Consider the following 15316-nt stretch of genomic DNA (forward strand, 5'->3'; position numbering starts at 1 on the left):
CTGCAAAATAAATGCATTTCATCACAAGAATACAGAATCTTAAATGTTTTATTCTCACCATATTATTACTTTGTCTTTTCAGGAAGAAGCGCAGCTCCCTGTTCAGGAAAATCACCAAGCAGTCCAACCTGCTCCACACCAGCCGGAGCCTCTCCTCTTTAAATCGCTCCCTTTCATCTGGTGACAGTCTCCCAGGCTCCCCCACCCACAGCCTCTCCGCCCGCTCACCCACTCAGAGTTACCGCTCCGCTCTGACTGAATCCACCTACCTGGGTTAGTATGTAGGGCCTGGAATATGCATGTGTCTGTTTTTATGGGGTTTAACTGTCTGGTAGGCCTTTAAACTGTAACTTAATACAGATAATATATTTAGAAGAACACAAAACAGAGGATATTTTATCTTCTGTGTGTATTTGATGTTTTGCTTTTAAATCATAACTTAAAAGAACGTTTCTGACAACTGGTAGTTCTGTGGATCAATGTTTTTTCATGAGCGTGTGGCAGTGCACTTCCCATCATGCTGTTGCTTTGACAATATTCTGATGATCAACATTTGGTGGCAGCAATGGGCCAACAAATGTAGCAACACACCAACAAAAACAGTGAGGACGAAGAAGACTGCTAGCACATACATGTGGCTGTAAACATGTAAACATTTGGCGCCAATAAAAGCCTGTGGAAACACACTGAGAGGTTGCTACAAAACACCCACATTTAGATCCTAATATGTTTGGAGCCTAAAAGCCAACTGAAACGCAGTGACAGGTCGCTACAAAACAAGCTAGTTTGGAGCCTAAAAAGCCGATGGAAACACACCAACAGGTGGCTACAAAATACTAAAGTTTGGCAACTAAGGAGCCGATAGAAATACACTGACAGGTTGCTACAAAACCTCCACTTTGCAGCCTAAAAAGCCAAGTGAAATGCAGTGACGGGTTGCTACAAAATACTCTTATATGGAGCCTACAAAACAGAAGGAAACACACCAACCTGTAGCTACAAAACACCCATACTAGGAACCTAAAAAGCTAATGCAAACACACAGATGAGTTGCAACCAAACACCAACATCTGGTGCCTAAAAAGTCTATGGAAACACACCAACAGGTTGCTACAAAACACCCATGTTTGCAGCCTAATACTTTTGAAGCCTTAAAGCCAACTGAAACACAGTGACAGACCGCTACAAAACAAGCTAGTTTGGAGCCTAAAAAGCTGATGGAAGCCCACCAAAAGGTCGCTACAAAACACCAACGCCACCTTTCTCCAGCCCTGACACAGCACTGTGGAGATAAGTCCGGCCATGCAAGAGCTCATTACTTGGTTTCTAGGAGAGTATAAATATTTAAAAAGTATAACAAAGAGATTAAAACAGCAGATTTTACCATGAAAGTTTTAATTCTTGATAGAACAGAAATACAGTGTTGACATAATGTGATTGTAATGTCTAAATCCTCTCCTCTCCTCAGGCACCTCCTCCCAGAGCAGCTCTCCAGCATCCAGCACTCCCAACTCCCCCGCAGCCTCTCACCACATGAGGCCCAGCTCCCTGCATGGCCTGTCCCCCAAACTCCACCGCCAGTACCGCTCTGCACGCTGCAAATCTGCCGGCAACATCCCTCTGTCTCCCCTGGCTCACACCCCCTCCCCCACCACCTCCTCTCCCCCGCCTCTCTCCGGCCACACAGTCGGAAGCTCCAACACCACACAGATGTTTCCCGCCAAGCTGCACTCCTCGCCTCCTGTCGCCCGCCCTCGTCCCAAAAGTGCAGAGCCGCCCAGGTCCCCCCTGCTGCAGCGGGTGCAGTCGGCAGAAAAGCTAGGGGCTCCGATGCTGCCTTCCTCGTCTTCATCATCATCGTCACCCTCTCCTCTGACAGGCGGGGTGTCGTTACGCAAGCATAGCCTGGAGGTGTCGCACGGGGACTACAGGAGAGAGTCCTTCCACTGTGAGCACAGTCTGCAAAGTCTGCTGGAGATGGAAGGAGAGAACGGACCTGCTCCCCCATCTCCTTCATCATCCTCCTCCCCCTCTCCCCCCATGGGAGGGGAGATTGGAGGTTTGAAGCCAGTACGGAAGCTGGGGAGGCAGGAGTCACCACTGAGCCGCGACACTCTGCTCACATCAAGAGAGAAGGATACCCAGACCATAGCGTCTGAGCTCAGCGGGTCGCAAACCCAGAGCCTCGTTACTAAAGCTGAGTCCAAGAGCGATGTTGTTGATAAGGCTTTATCCTCTGCTGAGGTTCTGAAGAATAACGTGAGTCCAGCTCTGGTTTCATCCAGTACAGAGGCCAAGCCCAGCCCAGGGGACAAACCTCAGAAAGTAAGTACTTCAGCTTCTGAGGCGACTGTCTCCAAGAGTAAACTCAGTGAGAAAATCTCATCAAAGAGCCCGCAACAACAAGACGGTAAGCAGCAGGGTGCACAGACAGACAGCGCTCCTGCAACTAAAGCTCAGGAGAAGATTGAGGAGAAGGTGAAAGGCACTGCAGCGACAGAGAAAGGAAGCATACAGAAAGTATCTGCAGAGTCAAAGCCACGTAAAGGCGCAGAGACCGCAGAGAAAGGAGGCGTCGATAAAGCAACTGAGACGACCAAGGTCAAAGGACCGGCGCCCCCGGTTCCCACCCAGGCTCAATCCCACGCTGCAGCTCATGCGCCCGCTGCTGCCAGATCCAAAATCGAGAAAGTATCGCACAGTTACCGCGGGGCCAAGGAAGAGAGGGCACACCTGGAGGTCCTGGAAGAGAACCCCATGTCGCCCTCCTCTAACGCAGCCTCGCCCTGCTCGAGCAAGTCTCGCCCGATGTCTCCGGGGGATAAAGCCAGCTTCGTCACCCAGCTCACGAGCGTGGCCAAAACAGTGCTCGGGCCAATGAAGGTGGGGTCACAAGAGGCCGCCAAGGGTAAAGACACCTCCAAGTCAGGTGAGGAGAGGCGAGGAAACACAGCAGGAAAACCAGAGGCTTCGTCCGGTGGCGGCCGACGGGGCACTCCGACTGCAGCGGCTGGCACAGTCCACTCTGATAAAGGGAACAGTCGCAGCTCCAAGCATCACTCGTGATGAGAACGAGTCAGACTCTCCCATGTAATGCCTTTTACTGTAGCATCACACTGACATATCATGAATTAACATGACTGTGAACGGAGGGGAGACGTAAATGCCTGAAGAAATAACACCAAATAGATGACAACGTGACATGTAGACACGCGAGATGTGAACATCCACCATGTTGGAATATGTGCACACATGGTATCATAATGTAGGCCCGTGTATGTACTGTATGTTCAATGTGTTGTATATAGGAGAAAAAAATGCATATGTCTTAATGCATGTCCAACACTGTACATGGAAAATGAAAGAATATTTAAAAAGATGAGAAATATAAAGCAGACCTTAAGGTGGTGAACACTGTGAACAACTTTTCAACAGGCAAACTGTGTGTAAACAAGCAGGTTTCTGTTATCAATGGGCATTACTTGCATTTCAGATCAGCTCCAGTGCCATCGTTCAGTTCACTTCAAATTGTACTTCCTGTGTTTTGGTTACTAAAAGAGTTCAGGCTCGTAAAAAGTCTTCAAGAATACAAACATACTGAAAACTGGACCAAGAGCCCAGTCGACAGAATAAATGCTGGCACTGTACGTTTCTGCAAGTCATAGATTCCTTACATTTTTACGTTTTTATGTAGTGGAACTTTCGTTTCAACGTTTTGGCTAATGTTTGTTCAGGTTTAGGCACAAAAACCACTTGATTATGTTTAGATAATGGCTAAAAATAGCTTTGGTGGCACAATCCCAGCTGCACATGTGATGTCTTGTTAAAAAACACCTTGTCATGCCACAATCCCTGCAGGAAACACACCGACACGTTGTTACAAAACACCCCTGTTTGGAGCCCAATAAGTTTAAAGCCTAAAAAGCCAAATAAAACACAGCGACAGGTTGCTACAAAACACCCTCGTTTGGAGTGTTAAAAGCTGATGGGAACACACCGACAGTTAGCTACAAAACATCCACGTTTAAAGCCTTATACGTTTGGAGCTTAAAAAGCTAATGGAAACACACTGACAGGTAATTTCAAAACACCCTTGTATTTCTTGCCTAAAAAGCCAAAGGAAACAAACTGACCGGTCGCTACAAAACACCAACATTTGGAGCCTTAAAAGCCAATTGAAACACAGCAACAGGTCACTACAAAACACCCATGTTTGGTGCCAAAAAACCTGACTGAAACATACTGACAGGTTGCTACAAAACACCCATGTTTGGCGCCAAAAAAACGGATTGAAACACACTGACAGGTCGCTACAAGCACCCACATTTACGTTTGCAGCCTAAAAGCCAATGGAAACACAGCAAGAGGTTGCTACCAAACACTCAAACATTTGGAGCTTAAAGAACCAATGGAAACATAGCGAGAGGTTGCTACCAAACATCTCCTTATAGAGCCTAAAAAGCCAATTGAAACACAGTAACAGGTCGCTACAAAACACCCTCGTTTGGAGCCTAAAAGCTGATGGAGACAGACTGATAGGTAGCTACAAAACACTCATGTTTAGAGCCTGAAAAGCCAATTGAAACACAGATGTAGGTCCCTACTAAACACCCTTGTTTGGACCCTAAAAAGCTAAATGAAAGACATTGACAAGTTGCTACAAAACACACAAACATTTGGTGACTGCAAAGCTGATGAACTCACACTGACAGTAGCTACAAAACACAGTTTGGAGCCTAATACACCGCTGGAAACACAGTATTGACTTGCTAAAACTTGTTGTTTGTTGGTCTTGTGGAGTGGTCTGCAGCTTGGCAGGCACATCACCGAGGTGTCACGCCATCCACCAATTCATGTTGATATACATATGAAACCTATAAATATATTGGTAGTTTGCAGAAACATACAGTGCCAACATTTCCTTCTGGTGACCGGGCTGCCAAAAGACCAAAATACTTGCACTGATGGAATTCGGTGAATCAGCTGACGTGCTTCAGATCTGTTAAAGGGCTGAATCTGAGTGGAATAGAAAGAGGTAGATTAGACGAACATGCACAGGGACACTATGCAATGTGCTAATAATGCCACTTTTCTTTTGTCTGTTTGTTTTTGGTGTCCCCAGTTACTGAGTTTACATTGTGCTCCAGGCAGGAAGAGAAGACGGAGGAAAGCGTTGCAATAAGCCGAGCAAACACATTTTGTTTTAAATGTCGTCTCCACTGATCGTAGTGAAATGTGCAATTGTATAGTTAAGGCTGTTAAGTGAAAACTTCACCTGCAGAATCACCATGTGTTGATCAGTTACTCTCCTTGTGCTACCTTGAATTTGTGAAGAAAACCTCTGCCTATGAGCTTAAGCAGAGTTCAAACACATGTATGAGACTGAACTGACATGTTTTAAATAGTAAGGTTTGCACGTGTTGCACGTGTTTGGGAAACACTGAGGATGTCACCGGATAAATGAGACTCGGATTGTACTGCATGAGTTCGATGAAAGAAACAGATGGTTTGATTTAGTTTTGCTGTTGTTAAACAGGATCTGTGTTCACTTCAGTTCATGCAAGAAAAAGAAAGTTTTCTTCAGGAATTCAAGGTTATCATGCAGTGTTGGTTTTGTCTGCAATTTTTCATTTTTAAGTAATTCAAGCCATAACTAAATTAAAATTAGCTAAATTAAATCGGGCAGCGAGGTGGCGTAATGGTTAGCAAGAGGGTTCCTGGTTCGAACCCAGGGTGGGAGAGCCCTTCTGTGCAGAGTTTGCATGTTCTCCCCGTGTCAGCGTGGGTTTTCTCCAGGTGCTCGGATGTGTGCACCAAAACAACCAGGCTGAGACCTTCTTGAAGAGGTGGTCAGTCTGGTTACAAACAAACTCTGGTGCAGTTCGTTTGTGGTGAGAACGTGTTCCGATGAGCAGCGCTAAAATCAACCTGCGTAGTTGTCCCTCCATTGTGACATTAGAAAGTGTCACATTTATCTTGCAAGTGTACTCTTCTTCAACGTTTGCTTTACTTCCTGGATTTTTCCCACATGGAAATTCTGACCAATCAAGAGCAGCTTTCTCACACAAGGCATTTGATCTGGTCCTCTTGTAAATGCTGCCGTGAGAACACGAACCAACTCTAGGCAATTATACAACTTTGGAACAACATCAGTCCCTGATTCAGACCAAAGGAGACGACTCTAGGTCTGAAAGCACCTTAAATATTAGGCGATTAGGGCCTCGAATTTGGAGCTACGCCTCTGGCAGTGAGTCACAGATATCAAATGGTCATTTTGCAGGTGAAGACTTCCTTTAAGTGAATTGTGTGGTGTGTTCAGAGTCCAGTGAGGAGACAGAGTGTGTAAAGAAACATAATGAAAGTCGCACTTATAGGAGAGTCGTCTAGAAACGCTCCTTCACTCACTCTTTTCTATTTATGCAGATGTATATTGTGTAATGTTTCGTGTGAAGGAAAGTGCCAGTCTTTTTATTTCTTTAGAGATGATGTGATTTTTCTTTTTATTTTATTTTTTTTGTTTACACTTCAATGTATAAAATTATGCAATCCAACAGTGCCCAGTTTCATAAATGGAGCACCCTTGTCAGTGACACAGTAGTAGACTCTACACAAAGGCAGGAGTAGATGTGCTGGTGAGGTCGCGTTTGTGTGTTACAAAGAAATGATGTCGATAGTTTTGGGAGGCTCAGACTTGTGTCAGACTGCCACCTTGTGGACGATGTCAGGTCACACCAAAAGTCCTGAGGCACAAAGAAAGAGGTGTACATTTCAAACATTATTCTGATGCATCATTTCAGTCAGTTTACAGTCTGAGTTTAAAGTCTTTATTTAATCCATTAGGCTGTAGAGGTCAGCGGACGTTAACCCAACCTTTGGATCTTTGTTTTTTGTGTGTGACGTGAAAAAATTGCACTTTATTTTGTGTCAAATATTTTTATTTACTGGTGTTATATATTTATTTGATAATTTTTCTATTTGTTCTATTTATTGAACTTTTTTAATTTATTTATTCGAGCGTTTTTACGTCATCAGTCAGTGAATTTCTGCTTTACTACTGAGGTTAGTGATTTATACATTTTACATTTAGTCTAAGAACCCGACCAAATCTGCGTGGCTCCCCTGTCGTGTGTGGCTCATCCCATGTGTCTGACATTGTGATTATTGCTGTCATGTCCATCTTTGTCCAAGTGTTTGACTTTTCTTTTTTTACAGCGACAACTTTCTCTGACTGTTGTTGTCCTTTACATCGCTTCATATTAATTAACCACTGTTGTGAGAAAACCAATGCAAAAAAGCCTGTAGAGCAGAGATGTAATAAAATGCAGAGAAACTCCTCAATGTGTCTTTTATGTTGTTTGAGATAAAACAATAACATGATGGGTATAAACTGGTTCAGAATCAGCACCATTATGTTGCCACTTTACTTTTTTTGGAAAACTTTTACTCAGAGGTGTGGTCTCGAGTCACATGACTTGGACTTGAGTCAGACTTGAGTCACAAATTTGACTTTAGACTCGACTAAATCAAAAAAGACTCGAAATTTGAATTGAACTTTAACACCAGTGACTCGTGACTTCACTTGGACTTGAACCTTTTGACTTAAAAATACTTGATACCTTCCCTCAAACTCAGAGATTAAAAAACATGTTTTAAAAAGTGTGATTCAATTAATTTCCCTTCATTGAATCATCATTAACACTTTTCATTCCCAGCAAGTTGACACTTGGCTCCCCAGATCCACTAACAGCATCCAATCAAGTTGCAGGAGAGAACCAGGAGGAAAATATACCAAAGATAATTTTGTTTGCATACAACAACCATGTGGTAATTTAAGTTTGCAAAATGTGCGGATTGAAAACTGCAGAAATTTAGTAACCACCAACTTTGTTTGACATTTGAAGTTGCACAAAGAGCAGACAGTGGTGTAAGGAAGTTACCATGGGCCCCAGTGGACACTACTGTGTACATATTGTCTTGACACAAACAGAGACTCGACACTGGACAACATCAGTGTACATATTACCCAGCAGTCATCACTGCGTATCTGACAAAAATATCAAAGAAAGTAAGAAAATAATCATTGAAATTTACTGTTTTATGGTTTATTTATAGATTTTAAAGCTGATATAGAGAAAGCATATGATTTTATTTTAGATACCCACTGACTATTAAAAAACAACATTAAAAACCATGACACAGACTGGTTTGCACTTTTGAGGACATATATAGCAAATGGCACCATATTTATATTAACAATAGTCTTTTTAAAAAAATGATTTATCCTTGAATAAAGGTATGTTTCCAAGGTGGCAATCTAAATCATTTGCAAGGGCCCGCTCTCTCTAGGGGCCCCTCCACCCTTCTATATTTTTGCCTCTGCTTCAGGTTAATATTAACACAGTTAACAGGCTGGTGCTAGTTAACATAAGCTATGTAACTTTTTAACAAACAAACTTGTTTTAACAAACTTAAATCTGAAAAAAAAATCAGGATTTTTGTAAAATTACAAATATGTCGCTAAAATGGCGGTACATTTGGTGACAAGTGCATTATGACTTGTTCAGGACTCGAAACTCAAAGTTTAGGACTTGGTTCTCTTCGGTATGAACTTGGGACTTGAGTGCAAAGACTTGAGACTTACTTGTGACTTGCAAAACAATGTAATAGTAGTAGTAGTAGTTGTAGCAGTAGTGTTGTTTTTGATGCAGTAATGTGTTTAATGTTGCAGATCAATAAATAAAGTTGTATTTGAATTTATAATAATAATTCATAATTTATCAATTAATAATCTTAATCTGCAGAGTATCTACAGCTGTCAGGTAAATGTAAAGACTATATTAACCTCTAAAATGCGGCGGAATAAAAGTATAACGCAGCAGAAAGTGTAAATACTAAACTAAATACTAAATTCCTACAGTACCTGAACTTCCTGGAGGATTACGAGACCTCACTGTGATTGGTCCTCTCTTAACCAATCAGAGCGCAGCAGACACGTGACCAGTATAAACAGGAAGTGTCCCGCTGCTCCGTCCGTTGAGCAGCGAGCGGAGATTATTTGACACAAACCAAAGGAAAACAGCTGAGCAGCTTCAGACATGTTCACCTAATGACGTGTTTTTAATTAAAGACGAGAGGACGATGAACGAGTGAAGGTAACACATTCATTTCATGTTTTAATACGTTATTAAATCCTCGGAGTTTAGCTGCGAGCGGACGGACTGTGAAGTTAGAAATAGTTCGGTGACAGTTTCACCAAAACATTTTCACACCTCGTGTTACATTTAATTTGTAGTTTCTTATAATTGTGGTTGTCAAATGTTCAGTTTATGTTTTTGTACGACGTCACTGTCACGTAACTGCGTTGTAAACTAACTGATGTTTGTATTGGAGGGTTAGTGAGGGTGAACAGGGTCAGACTGGTTGTGACACACTGCACATAACACTTAGACAAACTATAACTGAGTATATTTACTCAAATATTGTACTTTTTTAAAGGTACTTTACTCGAGTGTTTCCATTTTATACTACTTCATACTCCTAACATTACTCCACCACATTTTAAAGGCAACTGTTGAACTTTTTACTCCACTAAAATGTATCTGATGGCTTTAATTACTTTGCACATTTAGATTATTAAAACAATATATAAATGTACTAATGAATTAAGATATATTATTATGGGTTAAGCCTCCCAGCAGGATATAAAGTAGTTGATATTGCATCACCTTTACCAGCTACAACATCAAAGTGTTATAGTGTTAATGCTTCAGTAATTATAGTCCAGTAATGTACATATACAGTGTCATGCAAAGGTTTGGGCACCCCTGGGCAAAATGTCAAAATACTGACTTAACTACTGTGAGTAATTAAGTAAGTAGAAGATCAACTGATCTCCAAAAGTTATGAAGTGATAGATGACACATTTCTTCAGTGTTTCAAGCAAGATTACTTTTTAATTTCAATCGTTTACAGTTTCTAAAATAACACAAAAAGGAAAAGGGCCTGAAGCAAAAGTTTGGGCACCCTGCATAAACACTTTTTGTATCCAGCTCAGAGTCTTTCAGTTCTTGTTTGGAGGATTTTCTTCTAGCTCTGTGAGATTCTTGGGCCGTCTTCATGCACTGCTCTTTGAGGTCTATCCACAGATGTTTAATGATGTTTAGGTCGGGGGACTGTGAGGGCCATGGCAAAACCTTCAGCTTGCTCCTTTTGAGGTCGTCCATTGTGGATTTGGAGGCGTGTTTAGGATCATTGTCCTGTTGTGGAAGCCATCCTCTCTTTAGCTTCAGTTTCTGATGTGATGTTTGCTTCCAGAATTTGCTGGAATTTAACTGAATCCATTCTTTCCTCTACCTGTGAAATGTTCCTCATGCCACTGGCTGCAACAGAAGTCCAAAGCATGATCCATCCTTCCGTTTTTTGCTCATTGCATCCAAAAAGTTCTATTTTAACTTCATCAGTCCACAGGACTTGTTTCCAAAAAGCATCAGGCTTGTTCTGGTGACTCTTCCATGAAGGTCATACCTGTACAGGTGTGGCAGCACAGTAGAACAGTGCACCACCACTCCAGAGTCTGATAAATCTTCCTGCAGGTCTTTTGCAGTCAAACAGGACTTCTGATTTGTCTTTCTAACAATCCTACGAGCAGCTCTCTCACAAAGTTTTCTTGGTCTCCAGACCTCAGCTTGACCTCCACAGTTCCTGTTAACTGCCATTTCTTAATGACATGATGAACTGAGGAAACAGTTCCCTGAACACACTTTGCTGTCTTCTTATAGTCTTCATCAGTTATTTTAGTTTTCAGAGTGCTAGGCAGCTGTTTAGAGGAGCCCATGGCTGCTGATTGTTGGGACAAGCTTTCAGGAGTCATAGTATTTACAAAGCTTTGAAATTTGCATCAACTGGCTTTTCCTAATGATGACTGTGAACAAGCCAGAGCCTTAGAAAGCTAATTAAGGTCTGAGACACTGTTAAAAGTCATGTGAGAGCTCAATGATAAAATGATATGCTTATGAAGTTAAATGCATTTTTCAAGATGAAACCAGTGGTTCTCCGTCTGTTTGAACTGTGACAGCAACAAAAAAACAGAGTATTCAGCTCAACCCGAGCTGAAACTGTCCAATATTTTTAACCTCTGCTGCATGTCACAAGCGTCCTGTATCTCCCCGACCATGTGATGTCTTAGAGGCAGCAGCTAGATGTGGTTGAACATGGAGCACCAGCAGCTAAATGAACATATCTGACATTCCTGGAGTCACAGGACGCAGTCACATGGTTTTTCTTCACTTACAGTCATGGAGTATTATTGACTCTGCTGTGGTTACAATTACCATCAGATCCAGGGGCAGTTTTGTCTGTTTGAAGACAAAAATAATATAAATATCTGCACATGGCTGCATCAGCCTTCAGAGTCTTGTGTCTGTGGAGGGATCACTGAACTCTGACCTGCAGCCCTTCACTGCATGTCGTCCCCTCTTCTCCCTCCTTTACACTCAACCTGTCCTAGCTAATGAAAGCCATAAAAATAACTTTAAAAAAGAAAAAACTAAATGAATAACTTAACTTTTTTAAGGTCATTCAGTCCTTCATTACACATCTTTGAATGAACACAAATGTAACCGTACAAATTTACGAAACAGCTTTTAAACAAACCTTTTTCATATGAAGATATTTTTAAAAAACTTCCTCAAAAGACTTTTTATTATATATAATACAAAATAATTCCCCCTCTAATATGTATTTTATATTTCTGTGAAAACATCAACAAATTTCTCCTTCAAACAGCTGATTTGTTCAAGTTTATAGCCAAAAATTACATTTAAACATATCCATCCATTTTCAACGGCTTATCCGAAGCAAAGCACCTCAGACGTCCCTCTCCTCAGCAACGCTTTCCAGCTCCTCCTGGAGGACCCCGAGGCGTTCCCAGGCCAGATGAGATATGTAATCCCTCCAGTGGGGCCTCCTACCAGGGGGATGTGCCCTGAACACCTCTAACAGGAGGTGCCCAGGAGGATCCTGATCAGACGCCTGAACCACCTCAACTGACCCCTTTCAACGCGAAGGAGCAGCGGCTCTACTCCGAGCTCCCTCTGGATGTCTGAGCTCCTCCCCCTATCTCTAAGGCTGAGCCCAGACACCCCACAGACGAAACTTGTTTCAGTCGCTTGTATCTGCGATCTCATTCTTTCGGTCACAACCCAGAGCTCATGACCATAGGTGAGGGTTGGGACGTAGATGGACCAGTAAATTGAAAGCTTTGCCTTCTGGCTCAGCTCCCTGACAGTCCGGCGCAGCGCCTGTATCACTGCAGAAGCCGCACCAAACCACCGATCCATCTCACGCTCCATTCTACCTTCACTCGTGAACAAGACCCCAAGATTCTTGAACTCCTTCGCTTGAGGCAGTAACTCTCCCCCAATCCAGAGGGGGCAATCCACTTCCGACAGAGGACCATGGCCTCGGATTTGGAGGTGCTGACTCTCATCCTGACCACTTGACATTCGTCTGCAAACTGCCCCAGTGCATGCTGGAGATCATGGTGTGATGAACGGCGGCATATTTAAATATATCATAACATTATAATTTACCTTTGCCAAATGTTTAATTTACTGAAAAGAGCTTGAACGCATCATAGTAGCTCGATGCAACCTCTGTCAGAAGTTGGTTCAGCCACCAGCTGCTAACAGCTAACAGCTAATGTTAACTAGCTCTCCTCTCTGTTTGTCCCAAATACACTTTCTATTGTCCTCAGTGGATGTTGTCTTATTTGCTGATGGGCCGATTGCAGTCAACGGGCAAATATCAGCCGATAGTGATGATTACTACACACAGATCTACCAGAAAGAGACAGACAACCACAAAAAGATGCATAACAACTACAAAGAGATGCAAAAAAAACACCACAAAGTCTGTGTGTCTTGTTCCTGTGTTGGAGACGTGGTGGAGCCTTTTGCATATCTGTGCCCAGGAGCCCGTAGACTCATAATCCACCCCTGCTCCTGTCACATGTAATAATGTTGTGTAATGTTCCTTCTGTGTCTCCGTAGGCTGCTATGGAGATAAGGAGCAGTTCCTCTGGTCTTGGTCACCGTCATGAATCCTAACCGCTCCTCATCTCGCCGTGAGGGTCAGTCTCCTGCAGATGACCTGATGGACGACTGGCTCCTCCTCTCCTCTGACTCTGTTGTGCCCCAGGGCTTGGAAGTCAGGAGGGACGACCCGGAGACAGAGGACAGGGGACAGTTCAAGTCCAGGTTGATCTCAGCATGGAACAGCGTCAAATATGGTGTGTTTTACCGCTCTGACGTAGTGACTGTTTTATTTTGTTACTGTGAAAACAGATCTGTCAGGTCTCTTCTGGTCTGTGAGATGAAACTGTTTCTCTTCTACTTTAATGTTTCAGGCTGGTCGTTGAAGCAGAAATCCAAATTCAAGAAGAGCTCTCCTGTCGTCATGTTTGGACAAAACTACGAGCTCAAGGATCACGGTGAGGCGCTCGCACCTCCTGAAACTGTCTCTTTCACATGATCTAAAGTAAAGGGAAACTTTATTTGAAGCTGTGTCGCTGTTTCAGGGGACAGAGAGCGTTTCCGTCGTTCCTTCGCGTCACTCCTGTGGTTGACGTACAGACGGGGTTTCCCTACTCTGGCAGGCGGCTCTCTGACCACCGACAGCGGCTGGGGTTGTATTTTACGGACGGGGCAGATGCTGCTGGCACGAGGCCTGCTCCTGCACCTGATGCCACCAGGTAACAACACACGAGTCGAGTTCAACAGCTGAGTAATGTCACAGAAAATCAGACACTGTTTATCTGTTGACACTTTTTCCTCCATCATGATTTATCTGCTGACTGTTCCTTTATCTTTACATCACTTTGAGGTTGGACCTGGTCTGTGAGCCAGCGTGCGGTCAAAGACGACATGGACCTGCTGGTGAGTTGCTCCACAGACAGTGCAGAGCATGGACAGGATGTGAAGGAGGGCCCCGTTAAGAGGAGTCGAAAACTGAGCCTGGGTTCCCTCCTGGACAGACCCATGGAGGCCACACACAGGAGGGTGGTATCGTGGTTTGCAGACCGTCCCGGAGCTCCGTTTGGGATCCACCAGCTGGTGGAGTTGGGCAAAAGCTCAGGGAAGAAGGCCGGGGACTGGTACGGACCTTCCATTGCGGCTCATATCCTCCGGTGAGACCTGAAGTCATGACACCCCGTCTGATTATCCTCACCAGCTTTTATCAAGAAGACGTAACATCCTGCAGTAAATTTCATTTCAGGAAAGCCGTGGCAGCGTCAGTGGACCTTCCTAATCTAGTGGTGTATGTTGCACAGGATTGCACCGGTGAGTCTTTTCTTTCATCAGTGTTTCTACTGCAGTGATGAGAAGACCAGCTCTTTAAGCTCCTTATGTTCTGCTCTCTGAGCTGTTTCAGTCTCATAGATAAACAACTCTGTTATATGCCACAGTCATATAAAAGACAAGCAATATAGCTGCCATGAAATCGAGCATAGCGTTAGTTCAGACAGGACACGATGTCAAGCTCAGCTCACATCCCAGCTACATCAGCTGATCTCAAACAGGCCAATCAGCTGATGGAGTCAGCTGATAGATCACATGATTCCTTTCTATGCAACCAATTGTTGAATCTCATTCAGGGCGCCCTGTTTAAACTGCTCTGGCCTGCCTACTGTTGCTGCTTCCTCTGCAAGCTGCTCTGCAACCTGCCTCCACCCCAGCTCCTCCTTTTTATGTTGTGTCTGACTTATCATCGTCATTTCTGTTTGTCATTGATGCTGCTCTGTTCTGTCCCCGGGGGGTCTTTGCTGCTGCTCTCCCTGCCTAAGGCTTTCCGTGTAGGCGCATGGAAGGGCAGGGAGGTGTGCTCTCTCTGCCTAAGGCTTTTTGTGTAGGCCTAGGAAAGGCAGAGGGGCCCCAGAACAAAGCCATATCACCTAGAGGTGTAATTTCATCTGGAGTATAACATGACGTCACACAGCCTCTCTCTGTGTTGATCTCCAGCCCCTTGTTTACAAGCCGGTCCGGCTGCGCGTTCATGTACGTTCATGTGAATCGCCGCCTCCTCCCTCCCTCCCTATAAAAGGCTACAGCCAGTGAGCAATGGCAGCGCGTATTTTCGAAGCGAAATGGCGGAGAGCGGAACGAAACGTTCACCTAAAGACGACCAGGATCTGACATTACCTCTAAAGAAACAACAGTTGTTGGCGAAGAAGTTGTCGGATAAAGAAAGGGACAGAACTGGGATTAACATTGGCCTTGCATTTCCAAGGTGGAGAGCACTGCGAGAGCTAAAGGGGCTA

General features: G+C 43.8%; 2 protein-coding genes across 2 annotated transcripts in view; both read left to right on the forward strand.

Annotated features, from left to right (window-relative positions):
- Positions 1-7535, forward strand: part of LOC126405458 (microtubule-associated serine/threonine-protein kinase 1-like) — a 71696-nt gene extending 64161 nt beyond the window's left edge. Inside the window, exons 26-27 of the mRNA XM_050069199.1 lie at positions 83-273; positions 1469-7535. Coding sequence (XP_049925156.1) covers positions 83-273; positions 1469-3066 — 1789 coding nt within the window. The 3' untranslated portion in view covers positions 3067-7535. The remainder of the gene's footprint in view (positions 1-82; positions 274-1468) is intronic.
- A 1476-nt stretch (positions 7536-9011) lies between these two features.
- LOC126405480 (cysteine protease atg4da-like) overlaps positions 9012-15316 on the forward strand; it is an 11150-nt gene continuing 4845 nt past the window's right edge. The window contains exons 1-6 of the mRNA XM_050069234.1: positions 9012-9152; positions 13050-13288; positions 13406-13489; positions 13577-13750; positions 13882-14185; positions 14275-14339. Of these exons, the coding sequence (XP_049925191.1) occupies positions 13096-13288; positions 13406-13489; positions 13577-13750; positions 13882-14185; positions 14275-14339 (820 nt within the window). The 5' untranslated portion in view covers positions 9012-9152; positions 13050-13095. The remainder of the gene's footprint in view (positions 9153-13049; positions 13289-13405; positions 13490-13576; positions 13751-13881; positions 14186-14274; positions 14340-15316) is intronic.

Source organism: Epinephelus moara, chromosome 18 (assembly GCF_006386435.1).
Source record: "Epinephelus moara isolate mb chromosome 18, YSFRI_EMoa_1.0, whole genome shotgun sequence".
NCBI lineage: Eukaryota > Metazoa > Chordata > Actinopteri > Perciformes > Serranidae > Epinephelus > Epinephelus moara.